Genomic DNA, 25,218 nt, shown 5'->3' with positions numbered 1-25,218 from the left:
ATTACAAACATCATGGCTTGGGTTAGGCATATCTTAGTCTTCAAGGTGATATCTTTGCTTTTTAACACTTTAAAGAGGTCTTTTGCAGGATTGCCCAATGCAATCCATGTTTTGATTTCTTGACTGCTGCTGCCATGGATGTTGATTGTGGATCCAAGTAAAATGAAATCCTTGACAACTTCAATCTTTTCTCTGTTTATCATGATGTTGCTTACTCGTCCAGCTGTGAGGATTTTTGTTTTCTTTATGTTGAGGTGTAATCCACACTGAAAGCTTTGATCTTCACTTTCAGCAAGCAAGGTTGTTTCATCTGCCTATCACAGGTTGTTGATGAGTCTTCTTCCAATCCTGATACTGAGTTCTTCTTCATATGGCCCAGTTTATCGGATTATTTGCTCAGCATACAGACTGAATAAGTATGGTGAAACGATACAACCCTGATGCACACCTTTCCTGGCTTTAAGCCATGCAGTATCACCTTGTTCTGTTCTAATGACTGCCTCTTGATCTATTTACAATTTCCTCATGAACAGAATAAGGTGTTCCAGAATTCCCATCCTTCTCAATGTTATCTATAGTTTCTTATGATCTATACAGTTGAATGCTTTTGCACAGTCAATATTTTTCTGGTATTCTCTGCTTTCAGCCAAGACCCACCTGACATCCAGTGATATCTCATTCCACATCCTCTTTTAAATACAGCTTGAATTTCTGGCAGTTCCCTGTCGATGTACTGCTGCAGCCACTTTTTACTTGCGTGTGATGTTAATGATATTGTTCGATAATTTCTGCGTTTGGTTGCATCACCTTTCTTTGGAATAGGCATAAATATGGATCTCTTCCATTTGGCTGCCAGGTAGCTGTCTTCCAAATTTCTTGGCATAGATGAGTAAGCACCTCCAGCACTGCATCCAATTGTTGAAACATCTCAATTGGTATTCCGTCAATTCCTGGAGCTTTGTTTTTTGCCAGTGGCTTCAATGCAGCTTGAACTTCTTCCTTCAGTACCAGGCATTCTTGATCATTATGCCACCTCCCAAGATGGCTGAACGTTGCCAATTGTTTTTGGTACAGCGACTCTGTGTATTCCTTCCATATTCTTTTGATGCTTCCTACGTTGTTCAGTATTTTGTCCATAGAATCCTTCACGATTGCAATTTGAAGCTTGAATTTTTACTTCAGTTCTTTCAGCTTGGGAAATGCCCAGCGTGTTCTTCCCTTTTGATTTTCTATCTCCAGGCCTTTGCACGTCATTTTAATACTTTACTTTGTCTTCTTGAGCCACCCTTTGAAATCTTCTGTTCAGCTCTTTTACTTCACCATTTTTTCCTTTTGCTTTGGCTACTTGATGTTCAAGAGAAAGTTTCAGAGTCTCTTCTGACATCCATTTTGGTCTTTTCTTTCTTTCCTCTCTTTTTAATGTCCTCTTGCTTTCTTCATGTATGATATTCTTGATGTCATTCCACAACTCATCTGGTCTTCAGTCACTAGTGTTCAATGCATCAAATCTCTTCCTGAGATGGTCTCTAAATGCAAGTACGATACACTCAAGGTTGTACTTTGGCTCTCATGGACTTGTTCTAATTTTCTTTGGCTTCAACTTGAACTTGCATATGAGTAATGTGATGGTCTGTTTCACAGTTGGCCCCTGGCCTCGTTCACTGATGATATCGAGATTTCTATCGTTCTTTTTCCACAAGTGTAGTCGATTTGATTCCTGTGTATTCTATCCACCAAGGTCCATATGTACAGTCACTGTTTATGTTGTTGAAAAAAGGTATCCGCAATGAAGAAATCTTTGGTCTTGCACAATTCTACTACGCAATATCCAGCATCATTTCTATCACCAAGGCCATATTTTCCAAGTACTGATCCTTCTTCTTTGTTTCCAACTTTTACACTCCAGTCACCAAAACCAAAACCCAAACTTGTTGCTGTCAAGTTGATTCGGACCCCTAATGACTCTATAGGTCAGAACAGAACTGCTCCGTGGGGTTTCCAAGGAGTGGCTGGTGGATTCGAATTGCCAGTCTCTTGGTTAGCAGCTGAGCTCTTAACCACTGCACCACCAGGACTCTGCCACTACCCTAAAATCGTTTTACGATCACCAGTAATTATCAATGCATGCTGACTGCATGTTCGATTCAATTTCAGGCTCCAGAAGCCGGTAAAAATCTTCAATTTCTTTATCTTTGGGCTTTGTGGCTGGTGCGTAAATCAATAATAGTCATGTTAACTGGTCTTCCTCATAGGTGTATGGATATTATCCTATCACTGACAGCGCTGTACTTCAGGATAGATCTTGAAAATTCTTTTTGACGATGAATGCAACACCATTCCTCCTCAATGTCATTTCCAGCATAGTAGACCATATGACTGTCTGATTTTTTAAAATCGTCAATTCCAGTCCATTTCAGCTCAGTAACGCCTAGAATATCAATGTTCGTATGTTCCATTTCATTTTTGACGATTTCCAATTTTCCTAGATTCATACTTTGTACATTCCATATTCCGATTAGTAATGGATGTTTGCAGCTGTTTTTTCTCATTTTGAGTCATGCCACATCAGCAAATGAAGGTCCTGAAAGCTTTACTCCACCCACGTCATTAAGATCGAATCTACTTTGAGGAGGCAGCTCTTCCCCAGTTGTATCCTGAGTGCCTTTCAACCTGAGGGGCTCATCTTTCAGTACTATATCACTGTCAGTTTGTCATTACGGTGGGGCTTGCGTGTTGCTGTAATGCTGGAAACTATGCTACTGGTATTCAAATACCAGCAGGGTCACCCGTGGTGGACAGGTTTCAGCTAAGCTTCCAGACTAAGACTAGGAAGGAGGACCTGACGGTCTGCTTCTCAAAAAAATTAGCCCATGAAAACCATATGAATAGCAGGGGAACACTGTCTTGCAGGGGTAGGACTATTCAAAGAATAGTCCTATGGCCCACCAAGGGGGTTGATCCATTTTGCCATCACTAGGCTTGAACAGTAACACTGGAGACGGTGCAAGATGGCGAGATGTGATGGCAAGCACAGCAGAGTCCAGCACCAAAGAAATGGTGGCAACAGAACCAGGAGACCAGTACAAGAAGGCATGGTGGGCTTCTCGGCCCACGCAGGGAGAAGTGGCTATAATAGACATGCTGAACCACAGAGCGAGAGCTGACCATCTTCTGGCAGGAGGCTTGCTGGCGAAGTGGGGTGCTACAGGCACTTATTGGTGGAGCTAAACAAAAGAGCTGTAATACTTGCCCAAGCAGGGCAGAGGCCTGCCTGCGGGCACAGCCGAGAAGCTCTACCAATCAAAGAACTGTATCCTGAGATGTCCCTGTTACTTCCAAGGTGATCCTGATCCTGAACTGTAACCTGTTACTTCCCTAACACACTCTACAATTTTGAGTATGATCTATAAGTTCTGTATGGGCACTGCAACAAATTATTGAACCCAGCAGAGAAGCAGAGAGTGCCCTGGGAGCGACAGCTGGTAAAAAGGTTGGAGAGTGGAGGTATGCCTGACCTTTACTTCATGGGAATCAGCTTTGGGCTAATGCTGATCTTGATTATTCTCCTTGCTCATGCAGTTAGAGGACCTCTGACACTATGCCATATTTACGGCTTGGCATTTAGTAACAACGTAAGTTAAACATTATAGATTATTACCAGGAGCTGTACTAGGCTCTTTTTACAAGTACACTCATTCAGTCTTTACAACAAAACACTTAACAGGAGAAGAAAATTGAAGCCCATAAAGGTTAAGTGACTTAACATAGAGCATTTAGAGTCAGAAGCCAAAACCAGGCCCGATAAGCTTCAAGGCCCGGCTATGGAGAGTGATGAATGGATGAAACTGGGGCTTGAGAAGAGATTTAAAGTGGTCGCAAGAAGGAGCATAACAGGGTAATAATAATAAGTGGAAAAGATGCTTTGACATAATCAGAAAGACAAAAAGGAAATTTAAACCATTGATATGATTCAGTATTATTTTGTACTGTCTCTACCCCACCTAAAATCACACTCTGGGAAATACTGTTGTTGTTGTGTGCTGTGGAGTTGATTCCAACTCGTAACAACTCTACAGGCCAGGGTGGAAATGCGCCACAGGGTTTCCTCGGCTGTAAGTCTTTACAGGAGCAGATTGCCAGGTCTTTTCTCCTATGGAGCTGCTAGCAGATTTGAATCATCAGTCTTTTGATTAGCAGCCAAGCACTCAACCATTGTGCCACCAGGGCTCCTCTGGGAAATATTATACTGCTTTCCTACAGGTAAGCTAGGCCCTGGCTATGATTTTAGATTATATCCTGGAAGTAGAGTCCAATTACTGAAGGTTTTTCATACAACAGTAATAGGGCATTTGTAAAAGATCCTTTTGGCTACCATATGATTCACAAAGACCCCCTAAAGACCAGGGGGGATACTTGGTGGCCTAGATCGGAGCTACTCAAATAAAGCAGTCATTCTGCAAATTGTTCGAGAGTGTTCCACGATGAGATAAGGAGTTGTGCTACAGGGTAAAACAACTACCACCTTTCATTGAGAAAGTCTTGTTATAAAAAAAAGTCAGCTGAACTAAACAGTGAGATTAGTGATGTAGCAGCATTTCAAGGGATCTTTGGGAGATAGAAGAGACAAGATCTCTGGTGATCAACTGGAAGCAAGGACATGGAAAGAAAGCAACAGAGAAAAAGGGGCCAAGGATGACTAAGGTAGCATCAGAAACCACTAAGTTGCAGAAAGGCTTCTAAGTTAGTTAGAAAAATTAGATAGTTATTTAGTATCATTTCTAACCACCAATCCGTTCCCTCAAAGGTCACATCAAATTGTATATCCTTACTGCTGAGCCCTTAAAAAAGAAAACGGTCTATTTATCGGCCAAGAAGGAAACAGAAGCAATTACTTGCCCCCTTTCCCTGATTCTTGGTCTGAGGGTAGGATACCCTCATAAACCAGGCAACTGTTCCTTCAGGATGAACTTAGCTGGTGCGGGTCTGATATTAACGGCCTCTCCTCTCAGTGAGTTGACTAGGCTAGATCCCCGCCAAGGTTCTCATCTAAAAAAGAATGGGAGGTGGCTCAGAGTATAATGAGAATAGAAAGGATATCCCAATTTAACAGTCTGTTCTGTTCATCACTCTATCCCCAGAGCCTAGTGCAATGTCTGGACCATAAGGATGCTCAATAAAAATTTACTGAATAAATGAATTCACTGTACCTTCTGACCAAAGCATACTTGATATTTAAAATGAATCATAATCAATACACCTCTTCTCAAGGTGAGATCTTAACACTAGTCTTGTTATTATTTTCCCTTTGTTCTTCTTCAGTACTTAGTCTTTTTTTCACTCCCAAATGCCAGCCTGTTTCAGCTATGCAAGGAAAAACTAAGTAAAGGAGTTTTGGCTCATACTGGGCCAGAGTTCAAAGGGAAGGAGAAACATGTCCATAGGCCAGCATTATAAGGACAGAGTTGGGGCCACTTGGTTACCCTATCTTCTAGAACTAAAATCTTGGCGATTCTGGGTTTAATAAGTGAACTTTTCATGCTGTCCTGCACTATGTGCTTCTCTTAGCAGTCTATACCTTTTCCTTTTAACATCCATCTTCTTAAAGTTTGTCTTCCCTACAAGACTAGGAGCTCCAAGATGGCAGGGGCCGTGTCTACATATCATTCCCTGCTACATCCCTAGTACTTAGCACATTGCCGAGACTTATTAGGTGTTCAAATAATATTTGTTGAGTGAATGTATGAATGAGGGAAATTAGTCTCACAAGCTATATTCTCTTCTGTTTCCAACTATGTATTTAATTTCTTATCTGTGGTTTCTAATATTTTTTGTTCAAAAGTTTCCATCCTTCTTCATCAACTTTATGAAAAGCTAGCCTATTCTACTGTTTGGATTTTTCCTTTGCTTCCATGGAAGATGTTTTCCCTAGTTGTATGCTCCTTACCTTCTTTTTACTGTTTCCAGGGTCCTGGGGAGTGGGGTTTCTATTCGGTTTGTTTTAGAAGAATTATGTTATAGAAAGAGTGATTTGATAATTGAGAGACTCTGGGCTGGAGCTTCAGTTTCCTCTTTTATAAAACACCACCACCTATCCAGATAACATGTGAAAATGCTTAATAAAGTTGAATGTGCTATATGAACACACATATTAGTAATAACAAGTTATTATTATGTTTACTTTCCTTCTTTGAGTCTGGAAGAAGTCCTGCATGGCCATGCACTTCAGCTTTTTGTGCTCATCATCATTTAGCTGGCATAGTGGGAAACTTCCTCATACTGAGCCAGAATCTGTTTTCTTAATATCTTGGCCCATTCTTGATATCTGTTCTCTTGAAAACATCTAATCTATTTTTGGTTTTACCTTCTAAGGCCACATAGGAAAAGTTTGGCCCTCTATTAAAGTAGGGCTTAGCAAACACGCTAAGACTGCTCTATGTCCCAAGTCTTCTGTTCTTCAGAATAAACATCTCTAGATTCTTTAACCATGTTTCAAGTTTCCTCATTATCTTATGTCTTAGACTATGTGCCTAGGAATAAATTCTGGCTCTCAATTATCAACTCAAAATGTGGGAGCCAGAATGCAATACAACACCTCAGGTAAGGGCACAGATTCTATCACCTTTTGGAAAGTGCTGTGACACTGCTGACTTGGGGAAACTTGCATGACTTTCTCACTTTTGCTGCTAAGGCACATCCCCTATCCTGTACTCATATGTAACTCTATGTTTTTGGACACATAAATTACTCCATTGTCATAAATCTAGTCCATTAATCTATTGTGGAGCTTAGCCTGGTATTCTGTCTTCCACTAAATCTCTTCTCAGCTTCATTTCCATCTTTATTTCCTTGCTAATTTGATCATCATGTCATCAAGTCCTCATCCAAGTCTAACAACGACAAAGGCCAGGTGAGGATGCATTCATTTAGTAAACAAATTTACAAAAAGCCTGGTACATGCTAGGCACTGGGCTAGATTCTAAGGATATAACAGAAAACAAAAACAGGCAATTCCTGCCTATAGTCTATAATGAAGGACAAAACATATTAAACAAATAATGATTCCAATTACTGTATTACAAGCTGAGTAAATTCTCCAAACTTATGTTTGGTACGTGTAACAAAATATATGACGGCATGTAACAAAGCAATCTGACCCAGGCTAGGGTTTTAGGAGAAAAGTGATACTGAAGGTTGAGCAAGGTTTGCTAGGTATGGAGGGAAAGGTGGTAAACCAGACGGAGGCTGTAGATACTGTGCTATCAAAAAACTTTCTTCAGAGTGTTAGTTAGTAGTCCACTTAATTCCACTATTGCACAGCTTCCATTTCTCCACCTTGTCTCAAAGGTTATTTTGAATAATAAACTGACCCTCCAAAGCTAAACTGAAGTCTAGATCATCAATCAGTTCGTAGAGAACCCATCTTCTAGAAATTGGGAACATTTGCCTACCTTGAGTTTTCTAGCTACGGTCCCCCCATATATGATGCTTTAAAGTTCAACAACTAAAATTTTAAAACATAATCTCTAAATACCCTCCCTATTTAAGATGCAATTTACTTGAACCAGAAGACTTAAGAACTAATTTTAATGGTGTTTCTCAAGGTATGATCCAAGTGCTGGCTGCATCAGAATCATCTGAGGTGCTTATTAAAATGCAGATTCCTGGGCACCACCCCAGACCAATCAGAGCTGATGGGGCTCAGGAATCTGCATTTTAACAAACTCCCCAAGTGATTCTCCCTATGAATGTTTCAGGATCAACTTCATAAGGATGTTGCTGCAAGTAAACAGGAAAGTCAGAACAATGATAGAGGAAGCCTATCATTCGTCAGGGCATTTATTGAGCCCTACATACCATTTATACCAAGATGAATAAAACATTATTTTATTGCCCATCTCATTAATTTGTTGTTTTTGCATTTGTCCCTTTGTGATTAAGGTCTGAAATACATTTTGAGTTTTTTCCAACCCATGTGCTGTTTTCTGGTAAAAAGACTCCCATGAAATAATGTAGATTTTTCCCTTGAATTATCTGAAATCTCTTTAGCACTGTACTTATGCCCAAGTCCTGAATCTCTAGTATGGCCTTAACCTGAATCCTCTCTTCCAGCTTCATCTCTCACTGCTTCCCCTCAGCGTGCACTCCTAGTGCCAGGGACTAGGATCAAACACTGGTTCTGCTGCTTATCGCCTATATGACCTTCATCAAGTTCCTCAAACTCGAGGAGGCGGAGCCAAGATGGCAGAATAAACAGACGCTTCCGGCAAGCCCTCTTTACAACAGACACAAAAAAACAAGTGAAACGAATGTATTTATGACAAGCTAGGAGCACTGAGCATCAAAGGCATGCTTAGAAAATGAACTGAGGGGCAGAAGAAGGAAGAGACGGTTCAGGAGCACAGAGGAATACTGGACCTGAATCGCGGGAAGCCCTCAGGCACCATTCCTGGAAGTGGCGGCAGCGGGCTGGTACTAGTGTTCAGCTACAGTTTCCTCAGGGAGAAGCAGCCAGCCATACAACCTACTCACACCTCCGGACCCAGAGAAGAATGGCACTCTCAGCAAAAGCTAAGTACTTAAGTATATTTTATCGTACCCTCACAGCCCCAAGCCAGCTTCAGCGGCTGAATTCCCTGGGCCTGATATAGGACCTGTTGAGCGCCTAGAGCCATCCTCCCAGCCTTGGAGAAGGAAAAAAATTTGCAATTGGGGGAAAAGATAATTTGCCAGCTCCACTAACTGGGGGAGCTTAGGACAGAAGTGGCTCCTGTGCAAGCATAAACGGTCCGTGGGCTTTAAGTACCTTTCCCTTCTGCATGGACCTTTGGGGGCCTATTTCAGGAGAATAGGCCCTTGTTGGCATACTCCAACTGCTTCAGCTGTGCGGCAGAGAGTAGGGTGTTTGATGTTTGACATTACTTTGCCTATTAAACAGGGTCCTCACCTATCCACATCAGGGGCCTAAGGACTGGTAGCTCCACTCAGGTCACCCAGCCACCTGCAACAGGGGTCCAAGGATAACTGGTACCTCCTATTCCTTACAACCAAAAACACTGGGTACCCATGGTCCCTCTGCAGAACCCAGCCACCTGTATGTTCCCGGGATCAGGGACACGCTTTCCTCAGAGACATGTGGGGGACGATTCTCAGCTCTCTGCCTTGTTCAGAGTGTGACCCCCTGCTGCAACCAGATACCGGTACCCATATCAATCACCCCTGCCCCTCTAAGACTGTAGGACAGAGCCTGTACCACACACTTGATGATCAGCTACCTGGACACCTGAGCTGAATTCATACAAGAAAAGTGAATGGACTCCTAGACTGATATACCTGATAACAGCTCTAGCCATCTGGGGACAGGAAGTCAGAGCTCCAAAGGTGAAAATAATCAAGCTAGCTCAGTCAAGCAACCCATTTGGGCATATCAAAACAAGACAAAGCAATAAGCTATGACATAGTAAGCAGACATAAAATAAACTAATACAATAACTTATAGATGGCTCGGAGACAACAGTCAATATCAAGTCACATAAAAAAACAGACCGCGATTGCTTCAACAAGCTCTCAAAACAAAGAATCCAGGGATCTTCTAGATGAAAGTGTATTCCTGGAACTACCAGAGGCAGGATACAAAAGATTAATACACAGAACCGTTCAAGACATCAGGAAGGAAATGAGGCAATACGCAGAACGAGCCAAGGAACACACAGATAAAGCAATTGAAGAAATAAAAAAGATTATTCAGGAACATAATGAAAAATTTAATAAGCTTGAAAAATTCATAGACAGACAGCAATCAGAAATTCAGAAGATTAACAATAAAACTACAGAAGTAGACAACTCAACAGAAAGTCAGAGGAGCAGAATTGAGCAAGTGGAAGGCAGAATTTCTGAACTTGAAGATAAATCAGTTGGCACTAACATATTTGAAGAAAAATCAGATAAGAGAATTTTAAAAAATGAAGAAACCTTAAGAATCATGTGGGACTCTATCAAGAGAAATAACTTACGAGTGATTGGAGTACCAGGACAGGGAGTTACAGAAAATACAGAGAGAACTGTTGAAGATTTGTTGGCAGAAAGCTTCCCCCTGATATTGTGAAAGATGACAAGATATCTATCCGAGACGCTCATCGAACTCCACATAAGGTAGATGTTAAAAGGAAGTCACCAAGACATATTATAATCACACTTGGCAAAAGCAAAGATAAAGAGAGAATTTTAAGAGCAGCTAGGGATAAATGAAAAGTCATCTACAAAGAAGAGCCAATAAGAATAAGCTTGGACTACTTGGCAGAAGCGATGCAGGCAAGAAGGCAATGGGATGACTTATTTAAAAAATTGCCAGCCAAGAATCATATATCCAGCAAAACTGTCTCTTAAATATGAAGGTGAAATTAGGCCCTCTCCAGATAAACAGAAATTTAGGAAATTCATAAAAACCAAACCAAAACTACAAGAAATACAAAAGGGAGTTCTTTGGTTAGAAAATCAATAATATGAGGTATCAACCCAAGATTAGAACACTGGGCAGAGCAATCAGAAGTCAACCCAGACAGGGAAATCAAAAAAAAAAAAAAAAAAAAGCTCGAAACATGGTAACAGCGATGTTATCACGTAACAGAAGACAATATTAAAACAATAAAGAGGGACTAAGAAATGTAGTCATAAATCTTCCATATGGAAAGGAAGATAAGGCAGTACAAAGAAATAAAATTTAGGTTTAAATTTAGAAAAATAGGGGTATATAATAAAGCAACCACGAAGCAGACAAACTATCCTGCACATCAAAATAAAATGTAAGAAAAAAATAGACTCAGCAGAAACAAAATCAACAACAATGAATATGAGGAAAAGACAATATACAAAGACAATCTACTCAGCACATAAAATTAAGTGGGAAAAAGAAACTCTCAACAACACACAAAAAAAGGCATCAAAATGATAGCACTAAATTCATACCTATCCATAATTACTCTGAATATAAATGAACTAAATGCACCAATAAAGAGACAGAGAGTGGCAGAATGCATTAAAAAACACGATCCGTCTATATGCTGCCTACAAGAGACACACCTTAGAGACACAAACAAGCTAAAACTCAAAGGATGGAAAAAAATATATCAAACAAACAACAATCAAAAAAGAGCAGGAGTGGCAATATTAATTTCTGACAAAATAGACTTTAAAGTTAAATCCATCATAAAGGATAGGAAAGGACACTATACAATGATTAAAGGGACAATATACCAAGAAGATATAACCATATTAAATATTTATGCACCCAACGACAGGGCTGTGAGATACATAAAAGAAACTATCAGCATTGAAAAGTGAGATAGACAGTTCCACAAAAATAGTAGGAGACTTCAACATACCACTTTTGGTGAAGGACAGGACATCTAGAAGGAAGCTCAATAAAGACACAGAAGATCTAAATCCCACAATAAACCAACTTGACCTCATAGACATATGCAGAACACTCTACCCAAAAGCAACCAAGAACACTTTCTCTTTTAGTGCACATGGAACATTCTCTAGAATAGACCACATACTAGGTCACAGAGGAATAGAAAACACTGAAATATTACAATGCATCTTCTCTGACCATAAGGCCATAAAAGTAGAAATCAGTAACAGAAAAAGCAGGGAAAAGAAATCAAACACTTGGAAACTGAACAATACCCTGCTCAAAAAAGACTGGATTACAGAATATATTAAAGATGGAATAAAGAAATTTATAGAATCCAATGAGAATGAAAACACTTCCTATCAGAAGCTTTGGGACACAGCAAAAGCAGTGCTCAGAGGCCAATTCATATCAATAAAAGCACACATCCAAAAAGAAGAAAGGGCCCAAATCAAAGAATTATCCCTACAACTTGAACAAATAGAAAAACAGCAACAAAAGAAACCCTCAGGCACCAGAAAAAAACAAACAGTGAAAATTAGAGCAGAACTAAATGAAAGAGAGAACAGAAAAAGAATTGAAAGAATTAACAAGACCAAAAGCTGGTTCTTTGAAAAAAATCAACAAAATTGATAAACCACTGGGCAAACTGACAAAAGAAAAACAGGAGAGGAAGCAAATAACCTGAATAAGAAATGAGATGGGCGATATTACAACAGACCCAACTGAAATTCAAAGATTACTATTAAAAATTGTACTCTAATCAATTTAAAAACCTAGAAGAAATGGACGAACTCCTAAAAACACACTACTTATCTAAACTAACACAAACAGAGGTAGAACAACTAAGAAGACCCATAACAAAAGAAGAGATTGGAAAGGTCATTGAAAAACTCCCATCAAAAAAAAGCCCTGGAGTTCTACCAAACTTTCAGAGAAGAGTTAATACCACTACTACTAAAGGTATTTCAGAGCATAGAAAAGGACGGAATACTCCCAAACTCATTCTATGAAGCCAGCATAACCCTGATGCCAACACCAGGTAAAGAGACCACACACACACAAAAATTACAAACCTATATCCCTCATGAACTTAGGTGCAAAAATCCTCAACAACATTCTAGCCAATAGAATTCAACAACATATCAAAAAAAATAATTCCCCATGACCAAGTGGGATTCATACTAGGTATGCAGGGGTGGTTCAATATCAGAAAAACGATTAATGTAATCCACCACATAATTAAAACAAAAGACAGGAATCACACGATTTTATCAGTTGATGCAGAAAAGCTATTTGACAAAGTTCAACACCCACTCATGATAAAAACTCTCAGCAAAATAGGAACAGAAGGAAAATTCCTCAACATAATAAAGTGCATTTATACAATGCCAACAGCCAACATCGCCTTCAATGTAGAAAGCCTGAAAGCATTCCCCTTGAGATCAGGAACCAGAAAGGATGCCCTTTATCACCCCTCTTATTGAACATGGTGCTAGAGGTCCTAGCCAGAGAAATTAGGCTAGATAAAGAAATAAAGGGCATCCAGATCGGCAAGAAAGAAGTAAAATTATCTCTATTCACAGATGACTTGATCTTATACACAGAAAATCCTAAGGAATCCTCAAGAAAACTACTGAAACTAATAAAAGAGTTCCGCAGAGTATCGGGATACAAGATAAACATACAAAAATCAGTTAGATTCCTCTACACCAACAAAAAGAACATTGAAGAGGAAATCACTAAATCAATACCATTTACAGTAGCACCCAAGAAGATAGACCACTTAGGAATAAACATTACCAGAAATGTAAAAGACTTATACAAAGAAAACTACAAAACACTTCTACAAGAGACCTACATAAGCGGAAAAACATACCTTGCTCATGGACAGGAAGACTTAACATTATAAAAATGTCTGTCTTACCAAAAGCAATCTACAGATTTAATGCAATTCCGACCCAAATTCCAAGGACATTCTTTAATGAGATGGAGAAAGAAATCACCAACTTCATATGGGAGGGAAAGTAAAGCATTACTGAAAAAGAAGAACAAAGGGGAGGCCTCACTCTACCTGATTTTAGAACCTATTATACCACCACAGTGGTCAAAACAGCCTGGTACTGGTACAACAACAGATACATAGACCAATGGAAGAGAATTGAGAATCCAGACATAAATTCATCCACATATGAGCAGTTGATAATTGACAAAGGCCCTAAAACAGTTAAATGGGGAAAAGACAATCTTCTTAACAAATGGTGCTGGCATAACTGGATATCCATCTGCAAAAAAATGAAACAAGACCCATACCTCACACCATGCACAAAAACGAGCTCGAAATGGATCAAAGACCTAAATATAAAATCTCAAACAATAAAGATCATAGAAGAAAAATTAGGGACAATGTTAGGAGCCCTAATACACAGCATAAACAGTATATAAAACATTACTAACAATGTAGAAGAAAATCTAGATAACTGGGAGCTCCTAACCAAACAGCTATGGTCATCCAAAGACTTCACCAAAAGAGTAAAAAGATTACCTACAGAATGGGAAAAAGTTTTTAGCTATGACATTTCCGATCAGCACCTGATCTCTAAAATCTACACGACACTGCAAAAACTCAACTACAAAAAGACAAATAACCCAATTAAAAAATGGGCAAAAGATATGAACAGGCACTTCACTAAAGAAGACATTCAGGTAGCTAACAGATACATGAGGAAATGTTCACGATCATTAGCCATTAGAGAAATGCAAATCAAAACTACAATGAGATTTTATCTCACTCCAACAAGGCTGGCATTATTCCAAAAAACACAAAACAATAAATGTTAGAGAGGTTGTGGAGAGACTGGAACACTTACACACCGCTGGTGGGAATGTAAAATGGTACAACCACTTTGGAAATCAATTTGGTGCTTCCTTAAAAAGCTAGAAACAAAACTACCATACAACCCAGCAATCCAACTCCTTGGAATATATCCTAGAGAAATAAAAGCCTTTACACGAACAGATATATGCACACCCATGTTCATTGCAGCACTGTTTATGATAGCAAAAAGACGGAAGCAACCAAGGTGTCTGCCCATCAACGATGAATGGATAAAGAAACTATGGTATATTCGCACAATGGAATACTATGCATCGATAAAGAACAGTGAGGAATCTGTGAAACATTTCATAACGTGGAGGAACCTGGAAGGCATTATGCTGAGTAAAATCAGTCAGATGCAAAAGGACAAATATTGTATAAGACCACTATTATAAGATCTTGAGAAATAGTTTAAACTGAGAAGAACACATTCTTTTGTGGTTATGAGAGGGGGAGGGAGGGAGGGTGGGAGAGGGTTATTTACTGATTAGATGGTAGATAAGAACTACTTTAGGTGAAAGGAAGGACAACACTCAATACAGGGAAGGTCAGCTCAACTGGACTGGACCAAAAGCAAAGAAGTTTCCTGAATAAACTGAATGCTTCAAAGGTCATTGGAGCAAGGGCGAGGGTTTAGAGACTATGGCTTCAGGGGGCATCTAAGTCAATTGGCAAAACAAATTCTATTAAGAAAACATTCTGCATCCTACTTTGAAGTGTGGTGTCTGGGGTCTTAAATGCTAACAAGTGGCCATCTAAGATGCATCAATTGGTCTCAACCCACCAGGATCAAAGGAGATGAAGAACACCAAGGTCACAAGATAATTATGAGCCCAAGAGACAGAAAGGGCTACATGAACTAGAGACTTGCATCATGCTGAGACCAGAAGAATTAGATTGTGCCTGGCCACAACCGTTAATTGCCCTGACAGGGAGCACAACAGAGAACCCCTGAGGGAGCAGGAAGACAGTGGGATGCAGACCCCAAATTCTCATAAAAAGACCAGACTTAATGGTCTGACTGAGACTAGAAGAATCCCAGCGGTCATGGTCCCCAAACCTTCTGTTGGCTCAGGACAGAAAACATTCCCAAAGACAACTTACCAGACATGGATTGGACTGGACAATGGGTTGGAAAGAGATGCTGATGAGGAGTGAGCTACTTGTATCAGGTGGACACTTGAGACTGTTGGCATCTCCTGTCCAGAGGGGAGATGGGAGGGTAGAGAGGGTCAGAAACTGGCAAAAGGTCACGAAAGGAGAGTCTGGAAGGAGGGAGCGGGCTGACTCAATAGGGGGAGAGTAAATGGGAGTATGTAGTAAGGTGTACATAAGTTTACACGTGAGAGACTGACTTGATTTGTAAACTTTCACTTAAAGCACAATAAAAAAAAAAAAAAAAAGGTATATTTCCTCACAGTTTCCCCTCATTCTAATCTATGACGAATTGTACCCCTAACTGCTTCAGGGTCTTTCTCAGTATTGGTATTTCTATTCCACCAACCTTGTATGCCTGTAGGGCACACAACATATTTGATCTTCGATCTCACCACACCAAGTACCAACAAATTATTGTTATGCTACGCTATGATTATTTATGCTATAAATCTTATGGTTGAGAAGACTTTTAATATCTCTGTGCCTTGGCCCTCCCAATTGAAAAATGGGCATAATAATACTATCTAGGTCATAGGGTTTGTTACCAGAATAAGGTTCTTGCCTCTCACTGGTCAAGAATGAGCAGGTAAGGCACCCAGTTTTCCAGACAAGCAAAGCTTTATTGAAGAAGCTTGCAAGGGGGAGGAGGTGGGCCTAGAGCAAAGCTTACCCCAATCTCGCAGAACAAAAGATGGGCTGAGTTTTTTAAAGTTCTTGGGAGGGAAAAGATTCCTGTCTATTCATAGACACGGGGGGGGGGGTGGGGGGGGTGGGGGGTGGGGGAGGTTATGTTAAGTAAGGTGCTCATGCAGCAGCTTTCCAAGATGGCTCCCGTCCTGGAGGCCTCTGGGATTCATAGTAGGGCTTATTACGGGGTTTCGTGCCTGCGCAGTCTCCTGCTCCCCGGGTTCAATTCCCTGGCTAGGGCTGTAGCCCCTCACTGCCCCTGGTGGAAGGTCACACAGCGGCCACAGGTGGATGCTCTGCGCATATTCCTAGGTCTGATTTTCTCCAGCTGCTTCTGAAAGGCTATTTTTAGATACCCTGTCCCATTGTTCTGGGCAATGGCTTTGTTTCTATGCCCTGGCCTCTTTCTTGTTATTTGGTTTGCAGATTTGGGGGCCCCTCTGTACTAAGTCTCTAGGTTCCACACTCAACCCCATATTCTCTTCCTGATTGTATAGTCTATTTCTCTTTTACTTGCTTCTCCTCTAATCACAGCAGTCTCTTCAGTATTTCTCAAACAGGCACCCTCCGATCTCAGGGCCTTTGCTCCCTGTCTTAGGTTGAGAGGATTAACTAACGTCTTTAAAGTGCTTAGAATAGTGCCAGGCATGCCCTAAGTATTCTGTAATAACGACTACTATTTATATCATACACACCTGACACTCTTTTCATCTACGAAGCATATTCTTTTGTAATACTGGGCACTTCTTCTAGTGGTAGTATTCTTTTCATATTGCAGAGGATGTATGCTCAAGTCTTCTAAAATTCCTCTACTCCCCATCTGAGTATCACTTGAACAAGGTACTTAATGCCTCTCCTTTCTCAGCTTCCTTATCTGTAGATGAGAATGGATATTGCCACCTTCCCTGCACGTTTGAATGCCACAGCCTATATAGTTTCTTGTGTGGTCCTTAACACCTAATGGATACCTCATATACATGTTCTGGTTTAATACACGTGGTTCTCACAATACACGGTAAGTAGGTACTTAATTAAGAAAATTACAGGATCAAAGAAGTTAAGGCTTGTCCGAGGTTGCACAGGTAGCTAAAAGGCAGGGTCGATACTGGAATGAGGTCTCATTCCGAGTCAAATGTTCTTTCACGCAAACCAGAATCGCCTTTCCAAAAAGCATGAGTGCTAGAACTAAATTTATGCTTCTGATGGCATTCCAATGCTTAGAGAAATGCTGAAGTCGGCCTACTGCCATTTTGCCCACTGAAACAGCAACCGAACACCAAGATCCAGGCTTTGATAACACCACTATTAGGACAAAGAATCCTGAAAGCGCTAGAGTCGGCGAAATGGATGAAACTTCACTAAACAAAAACAAAGCGAAAAATTTCTGCTCTAGCTCCCGGGTGAAACTTCGGACCGCGGAGAGATTAGGTTTTCAAGCCTCTGGGGCTGGGCCGGTCCCTGCCAAGGCTACACAGCCCGGCCGCTCTCAGGCCCGTTGCAGGCCTCAGCCGAGCCTGCCCGCCGGAACCACCCTCCGATCCCGAGGCCCACACTGCGGCCGCCCGCCCCTCACCTCCGGCTCCGGGCGCTCCGAAGCCATCACAGCCCTCCGGCGCAAGCTGGGGCCGGGAGGCGGTTCCACCCTTGACCTCTGACCCAGCTACCTCGGCACCCGAAAGGAACCGGAAGTGGGTGGGAGGGCCGAGTGCGAGTTTTCTGATTGGTGGAAGCGGCTATTCCAGAGCCGCTCGCTAACTTGGGAACCGGAAGTGGAAGTCATTCCCGCCACCGGTGCCACCGCAATGCAGGTGAGAATCAGCTTGGGCATGTTGACTGCCGACGAGCTTCCGGTACCCGCACGGAGAGTGAACTGGCCCAGGAGGAGCTGGGGCTGAGACGATGGGTTAGAGCCCGCGGATGACTGGGAAGGGAACGCAAGGCCGGCCGAAGAGAGGGTGCCGTTGATGAGATGTTGCGGCGGGGCCCATTTGACAGGAGAGACTGTGGCTAAATCGGAAGGAAGTAGCCCTGATTTGGGTGTGGGAAGGATTAGGTTGTAATATGAGGAGCCTGAGATGCAGTCCATGGAACACTTCTCTAGCAAGTGAGCGATTGGCTTAGGCCCCCGGCCTAGGAGGCTGTTGGATGTAGAGATTTTGTGATCTCTTGGAGAGAGGCCTGAGGGGTGAAGGAATTATGTGACCACTGAGACCGAAAGCTAAACTGTTTATATCATTAGGCCGTGGGTAGAACCCATGGTTAAAGCTCGCGTCAGGCACATTAGCGAGTTTGCAAGACGGTTTTACATCATTCTTCCCGGTCTGTGGCCCATAGCTGTTAAAGGTGAAACAATAAAGTAAAACAGGAGCCCATAAATGGGGAGGAAATGCTTTCCGGACCCCAAACATTTCAAATTGTCTAGTGCTTAGACCCAGACCCAGTGCCGTCGAGTCGATTCCGACTCAGTGCATTTTTTAAATTTTCATTTATCACTTAGGTTCTTCTTTCTGCCGGTCTCTCGGTAAATGTATATAGGTCGACTGAGCTTGTGAAAGAATCACAAGGATATTGGCATAGAGATAAACAAAATAAATGCAAATTAATTCTGTGAGGAGGAGCTCAGAAACATCAAACGTCGTGGGTAGAGGAAGAGTTTGGGGAAGGGGGGAGGGCAGGAATGGTATTCAGAGAAAGCTGCACGTGTAGGTAGATTTCCCAGAGATTGTGTCATTGGCAAGAATAGCCAGGCTCACAAAGTAGGTTCGAGGACAGAGGAAGCTGGGGTACATGTGCTGCAGAGGTTCACAAAAGATAACGCACGCAGCCATTAGTTTTAGTAAAAATTTCTTAATGAGGAAGAATGTGGCACAGTGGTTAAGCACTTGGCTGCTAACCAAAATGTCAACGGTTCAAACTCACCAGCTGCTTCTTGGGAGAAAGATGTGGCAATCTGCTTCTGCAAAAAATTTACAGCCTTGGTTACCCTATGGGGCAGTTCTCTTCTGTCCTACAGGGTCACTATGAGTTGGAATCGACCTGACAGCAGTGGGCTTGGGTTTGGTTTTGGTAATACAAAGAAAGGAGCCGTGGTGGCACAACAGTTAAGTGCTCAGCTCTTAACCGAAAGGTTGGCGGTTCGTACCCACCCAGCGGCTCTGCAGAAAAAATACCTGGCAATCTGCTTCTGTAAGAATTACAGCCAAGAAAATCCTATGAGGCAGTTCTTCTCTGTCACATGGGGTCACTTTGAGCCAGAATCTACTCGAGGGCACCCAACAACAACAATACAAAAAAATCAGGCCTGGAGTAGGTGGTGATGAGAGGAAGGAATCAGCTGGTTGGAGGAACTGAGGTCTGTGAACCAGTTGAAAAGTTTAGGGTTGATGCTGTCTGTAACCCAAATGCCAAGCCTGGCTCTCCTATGCCAGTGAGATCCAATGTTACCTGACAGGTATTACACACTGTCCTCCTTGGTTTTTCAACCTTCCTTTCCAGTGGTGTAGTTGTTAAGAGCTACGACTGCGAACCCAAAGGTCGGCAGTTCAAATCCACCAGGAGCTTCTTGGAAACTCTATGGGACAGTTCTACTCTGTCCTGTAGAGTTGCTGAGTCCGAGTTGACTCGACGGCAATGGTTTTTTTTGTTTGTTTCTTTGTGTGTCATATTCACATCCACCTGGGTAACCAACCTGTTCCTATTGGTGCAGAGGGAGGAGAAGCAACTTGAGGCATCATTAGATGCACTGCTGAGTCAAGCAGCTGATTTGAAGAACTCACTGGGGAGTTTCATTTATAAGCTGGAGAACGAGTATGACCGGCTGACCTGGTAAGGGTTGTGTGAACAAGCTGGGGAGGGCTCTTTGCATGGAGGGACAGGCCTCCTGGCAGGTAGGACGTCTCCAGTGATGTAACCACTTACCAGCTTGCAAACAGCTTTTGATTTGGAAAGAGCTGGGTTTCTTAACATTTAACACATAGAGTTTGGCTTTGGCCCTCAGTGGCAAAAGCAGAGAAATGCCTAGTTTCCCAGCCTAGGTTCTTTTTAGCTTCTGATTCCTACTTTTTTTACTCTTCTGATGAGGAGGTCCTGTCTCAGCCTATTCACATCAGCTCTATTCATGTTGGATCTGTTGCCACAAATGTGGCTGAGTCTTTAGGTTCAGCCTATTCTAGGAGTGTGAATCCTGCTTCTAGACTGGAAAAGAGGCTTTTACCCAGTTGCTGAGTTTTAATGATAACAGTGGAGCTGTGGTTCCTATTTTACCTCTGTTCCTCCCTCCATTCAAACAATGAACAGCCCTTTTCCTACGTCTGTGATAGAAACTGAAAGTGTGCCCCTCTTTCCTAATCCTGCAATCCCCATGAGTCACTCTGGCCAGTCATCGCTGTCTTTTGGGGGTGAGTCTGGGTATTCATAGTCTGAAGGAGGCTACTTTACTGGTAACCACCCCAGAAGAGGGTGGAATGTTCTGACACCTTCTTACCCCCCCAGGCCCTCTGTCCTGGACAGCTTTGCCTTGCTCTCTGGACAGATGAACACTCTGAACAAGGTCTTGAAGCATGAAAAGACACCACTGTTCCGTAACCAGGTTATCATCCCTCTGGTGTTGTCCCCAGACCGAGATGAAGATCTCATGGTAAGACGAGGAGAGGGTACAACATGGTTAAGGGCCTAGAGCATAATTGTTGATTAATTATTCTAGAAGTCCCAAATATGGAGTAGTGAGTGGTAGTAAGAAGTGAGGGTCTACATTTTGGAGGTCTTGCTTTTTGTCTTTCTGGGGTTGGGGGAGCCACTCCCAAATACGGTTGTAGTAACCTGAGGCCTATGTCACCAAGACAAAGACCTTTTCGCTCCAATGCCTATCTTTAACAGAAAGTCAGTTCTTTTGTGACTTTGCCTATTTTAGTCTTTGATTAAAATGTAACAAGGAGGAAAGGTTTAATTTGCCTTTTAGTCTGGTAGAGGTAGCATGTGAGGAGATAGAAATAAAGGATGGAATGGAAGGGGCAATGTCCTAGGAAGGTAGAAATTGTAAGTCTCAGGTTGTATTTTCCCTGAAAATGTACATTATCCTGCGGAAGCGACTATATATCAGCCAGTAGGAAAATCTGTGTGTTGCAGCGACAGACTGAAGGTCGAGTACCTGTTTTCAGCCATGAGGTAGTCCCTGACCATCTGAGAACCAAGCCTGATCCTGAAGTTGAAGAGCAGGAGAAGCAACTGACGACGGATGCTGCCCGGATTGGTGCTGATGTAGCCCAGGTTGGACAGAGTCACTACCGTGTTCCCCTCAATTCCGGAGTCCCTGCATGAGAAGCTAGGCAGTACCATTTCTGTCTAGCAGGGATGGGCAATTGGTTACTCCTAAGTCTGTTGGGGAGCCCTGGTGGTGCAGTAGTTAAGAGCTCGGCTGGTAACCAAAAAGTTGGCAGTTCAGATCCTCCAGCTGTTCCTTGGAGACCCTGTGGGACAGCTCTACGCTGCCCTAGAGGGTTGCTATGAGTTGGAATAGACTCGATGGCAGTGGATTTTTTTTAAGTCTGTCCTAGGGTTTGTGTGTTGCTGTGATGCCGAACAAATTTCAGCAGAGCTTCCAAATTAAGACAGACTAGGAAGAAAGACCTGGTGATCTAATTCCAAAAATCAGCCAGTGAAAACCCTTTGGGTCACAGTGGTTCGATACGATTGTTCATGGAGTTGCTGTGAGTCAGGAGACGATTCCACAACCGCTAGCAATAACACGCTGCTCCTAGAAGACCACAAGGAAGAAACTTCCCCACAATCATTTCTTACTTGCTCTAATTTCTGTATAAATTTGTGTGTTACAGAAGCAGATCCAGAGCTTGAATAAAATGTGCTCAAACCTTCTGGAAAAAATCGGCAAAGAGGAACGAGAATCAGAGAGTGGAGGTATGAAGAGGTTGGTGGCAAAATGGAGAGGGAGCAAGGAATAAGATCACTGAAGTAGGAATGATTGTCTTATTAGTAGGGAAATGAGGACACGAGAATGAGCTACATAGGAAAGGGTTCACATCCATTTTGTTAGCCTTTCGTGTTTAAGGCCAGCACTGGAACAGGTGGAAGAAATGGGCAAAATGAGAAGGGACAATTCTGAGATAGGCTTGGGGGTCCTTTGGCTCTGCCTCTGTCTCTGGGTTGCCAGGGAGTTTAGATGCTGCTGAAGGCAGAACCCCAAGCCTTGGCACTCACACTAGTCTTCTAGCTGCTGGGTCCAGTCCAGGGCCAAAAGCCTACTTGATGGTCCTCACTTGCCTTTTTCTTCAGGTCTCCGGCAGAACAAGCAGACCTTTAATCCTGCAGACACCAATGCCTTGGTGGCAGCTGTTGCCTTTGGAAAAGGGCTATCTAATTGGAGACCCTCAGGCAACAGTGGTCCTGGTCAGCCAGGCCAGCCAGGAGCTGGGACAATCCTTGCAGGAGCCTCGGGATTACAGCAGGTGCAGATGGCAGGAGCTCCAAGCCAGCAGCAGTCAATGCTTAGTGGGGTGCAGATGGCCCAGGCAGGTCAACCAGGTAAGGTGGTAGGGATTGAAATATAGCTGACCTGGATCTGGGAAGTGAGAATAAGCTGTCTTATCTGGGCCCCTAGTATCCCCAGACCTGGAGATTTTCCCCTCTTCTCCTTTCGACCATGACCCAGAAAACAATTTTCATGAGTAAAATCTCATTTTGAGACTGTAGTAGGCACCAGAGAATGAGGAAGAACTTTGAGTAGCAGAAATTGCTCTTCTCTTTCTACCTCCATCTCAGACTTCTGTCTCAGCTATCTTTCTGCCCTGTTTTCTTTGAATATGAGGTGTGTTGTCAGTGTTTTTTCTTAGATACAGAAACCAGTGGTCAAACCCTAAGACCATTTGGTAGGTGCGTCAGGAATTGACAAGCAAATAAGTTTCCCAGTCCTATGTGTATTCACTTCTCTGCATTCTGTCCCTCCTGCTTTTGGGTTCCTCCCTTCTCTCCTCCTCACTTTTAGTAATTGTGAGAACAACCTAGAGTTGTTCAGATGCAATCAGCCAGAAGAGTTATTTCTTCCAAGCTGTCTAGGAAAACGGACAATTGAAGTAAGAGAGAATATAGTACTCTTTTGCCTGTGACATTAAATGGGGGGTGGAGGGTGTCACACAGCTTTAGCTCTTCCTTCCAGGGATAGATTAGCAGGAGGCTCTGCTAGAGCATGTTCTGACCCCTCCCACTGTTCCTCCGTACCACCACCTTCTTCCTGGACACCTTGAGGGAGAGATCTGGGGGAGGAACCACACCTCTGTTGGCTGAACTACATGCCACCCAGGGTCAGGTACTACAGAGGTTCTGAGAAGGTAGAAGAATGGGTAGAAGGGGATCTGAGAGACCACATTACTGATTTATCCTGAAGGCCTGCCTTGCTTCAGATGTCTTTCTCCTTGTTTTTTTTAGGGAAAATGCCAAGTGGAATAAAAACCAACATCAAGTCAGCTTCAATGCATCCCTACCAGCGGTGAGTGTGGCTGGAAACCTCCATACCCACGTGCTTTTTGCAGAGCTGGGCAGGGAAATTACCTTTTGCCCAACACTGGTATGGACAGGTACCATAAAAAGAATATGGGCTTTTGGCAACAGACAAACCCCATCTCTACCACTGACTAGCTGTTTGACTTTGAGCAAGTGACCTAATTTTTCTGAACCCGTTTTCTCATCTGTAATGTGGGGGTGGTAACACCTACCTCATGATTGTTGTGAGGACTTAAGTGAGACAATGAATGTAAAACACTTAGCACGGTACGTGAAATAATGAGTATTCCAATAAACGATAGTTTCTGCAGCTACTTCTCCCCACAGCCCTCCACAATCCTTGATCCAGGACTTAAACTGATCTGATACTGCTTCATGCCAGGGTGAGCTGATGGACACAAGACCTTGGATCTCTCAGTTGTATTTGAAAGCCTGTACTTACTGTGTGCTGCCAGAAACTGTAGCAGCCTCTATATTGAGAGACACACTGTGTCTGCAGGCCACTCCTGGCCATCCTTCTATACTTCAAGCAAAGAGGCTTCTGGGATGGGACAAGCTGTCTACCTGCAGCCCTGGTGAAGCTTGGGCGTGCTCTATTCTCCATCCTCTGAGGAGCCCAGTCACCCCTTACCTGGCAAGTAGTCACAGAGTCCTCTATCTTTTACCACCTCCACCCCACCCCAACCCCTGTGCACATGAAGGAAGATTCTGAGGGGCCATTAAGTGGGTTTCCTCAGGAAATGGCCCTACCAGGCAGTGCTCTGGGAGAAAGGGTCATGTTCTTCGCACATGAAAAAGCCCCTTCTTCCCCTGGACTTGTCCTTATTTTGGGGGAAGGTGGCAATTGCAGTTCAGACTTTCTCATCAGGATCTAGTTTTTCTCATAACAGAGCCTAGTTCCTGGACTTTAACCAGGATGGTTTTCTTCTATTCCACTGAGCCTATCGCTCAAATAAGAGCCGGATATATTGTGGGAGGGGGCAGCCCCCAGTACCTTTGCCTGCTCTTATAAAGTTGAAGAACAAAGTGAGTTTGGATATCCAGCTTACACTGCAACCTCCTTTGTGGACAACGACTAGAGTTGAGGCAGCAGAAGCGGACCAAAAGATTTCTCTGAATAAATTGATGGGCAGTGACTCAGGGTTGTCTGACAGCAATTTATGAGAGGGCTGTATAAGGATCAGGAACAATTTCAAGGGAGCTGCAAGGCAATTCTAATTTGCCCCCTATAAAAACTTTTCTTAGCTTTAGTTAAATTTGATCTGAAGGTCCTGAGACTTCCTTCTGCTCGTGCCTCCCAGCTGCCTTTTTTCTGATCTGGTCTCCCACCACACACGAGTACTTGGCTAGCATTTGTTGCCAGGCAGAATTCCACCAGCCTGGGGCAGCAAAGGACTGGACAAGTGGTTCCAGATGTCCTGCCCGTTCTGTTCTATCGAGATGAGGAGTGGTGTCCACAAAGCTCACTGACCAGCACGGGACACAACAGCACAGGGAGTCCTCCGAGTCAAGGGCAGTCCTTTCCCCTGCATAAAACTGCTCTCCTCCTTCATTAGCACACCCAAGCGTTCTT

At 42.8% G+C, this 25,218-nt stretch overlaps 2 protein-coding genes across 12 annotated transcripts in view; one reads left to right on the top strand and one right to left on the bottom strand.

The window, feature by feature from the left end:
- SZT2 (SZT2 subunit of KICSTOR complex) overlaps positions 1-17,826 on the bottom strand; it is a 77,736-nt gene extending 59,910 nt beyond the window's left edge. For 7 of the 11 annotated variants that reach the window (XR_010321382.1, XR_010321383.1, XM_064281839.1 and 4 more), the window contains exons 1-3: positions 17,707-17,776; positions 16,829-17,007; positions 15,393-15,487 (exon numbers count right to left, since the gene is read on the bottom strand). Coding sequence is in view for 9 of the 11 variants with exons in the window: in XM_064281839.1 (XP_064137909.1) it covers positions 15,393-15,487; positions 16,829-16,844 (111 nt within the window). In the remaining 2 variants the exon portion in view is untranslated. Of the gene's footprint in view, positions 1-15,392; positions 15,488-16,828; positions 17,008-17,706 lie in introns of all 11 variants that reach the window. The other 4 variants (XM_064281833.1, XM_064281834.1, XM_064281836.1 and 1 more) reach the window with 3 other exon arrangements.
- A 1-nt stretch (position 17,827) lies between these two features.
- On the top strand, positions 17,828-24,781 carry MED8 (mediator complex subunit 8). Its single transcript, XM_064281842.1, has 7 exons — positions 17,828-17,941; positions 19,840-19,958; positions 20,625-20,769; positions 21,258-21,398; positions 21,965-22,046; positions 22,422-22,670; positions 23,571-24,781. The coding sequence occupies exons 1-7, from the start codon at positions 17,936-17,938 to the stop codon at positions 23,633-23,635; spliced, it is 807 nt and encodes a 268-aa protein (XP_064137912.1). The 5' UTR covers positions 17,828-17,935; the 3' UTR covers positions 23,636-24,781.
- The last annotated feature ends 437 nt before the right edge of the window (positions 24,782-25,218 follow it).

This window comes from Loxodonta africana, chromosome 3 (assembly GCF_030014295.1).
Source record: "Loxodonta africana isolate mLoxAfr1 chromosome 3, mLoxAfr1.hap2, whole genome shotgun sequence".
Taxonomy (NCBI): Eukaryota; Metazoa; Chordata; class Mammalia; order Proboscidea; family Elephantidae; genus Loxodonta; species Loxodonta africana.
This window is presented reverse-complemented; position numbering and strand designations above follow the sequence as displayed.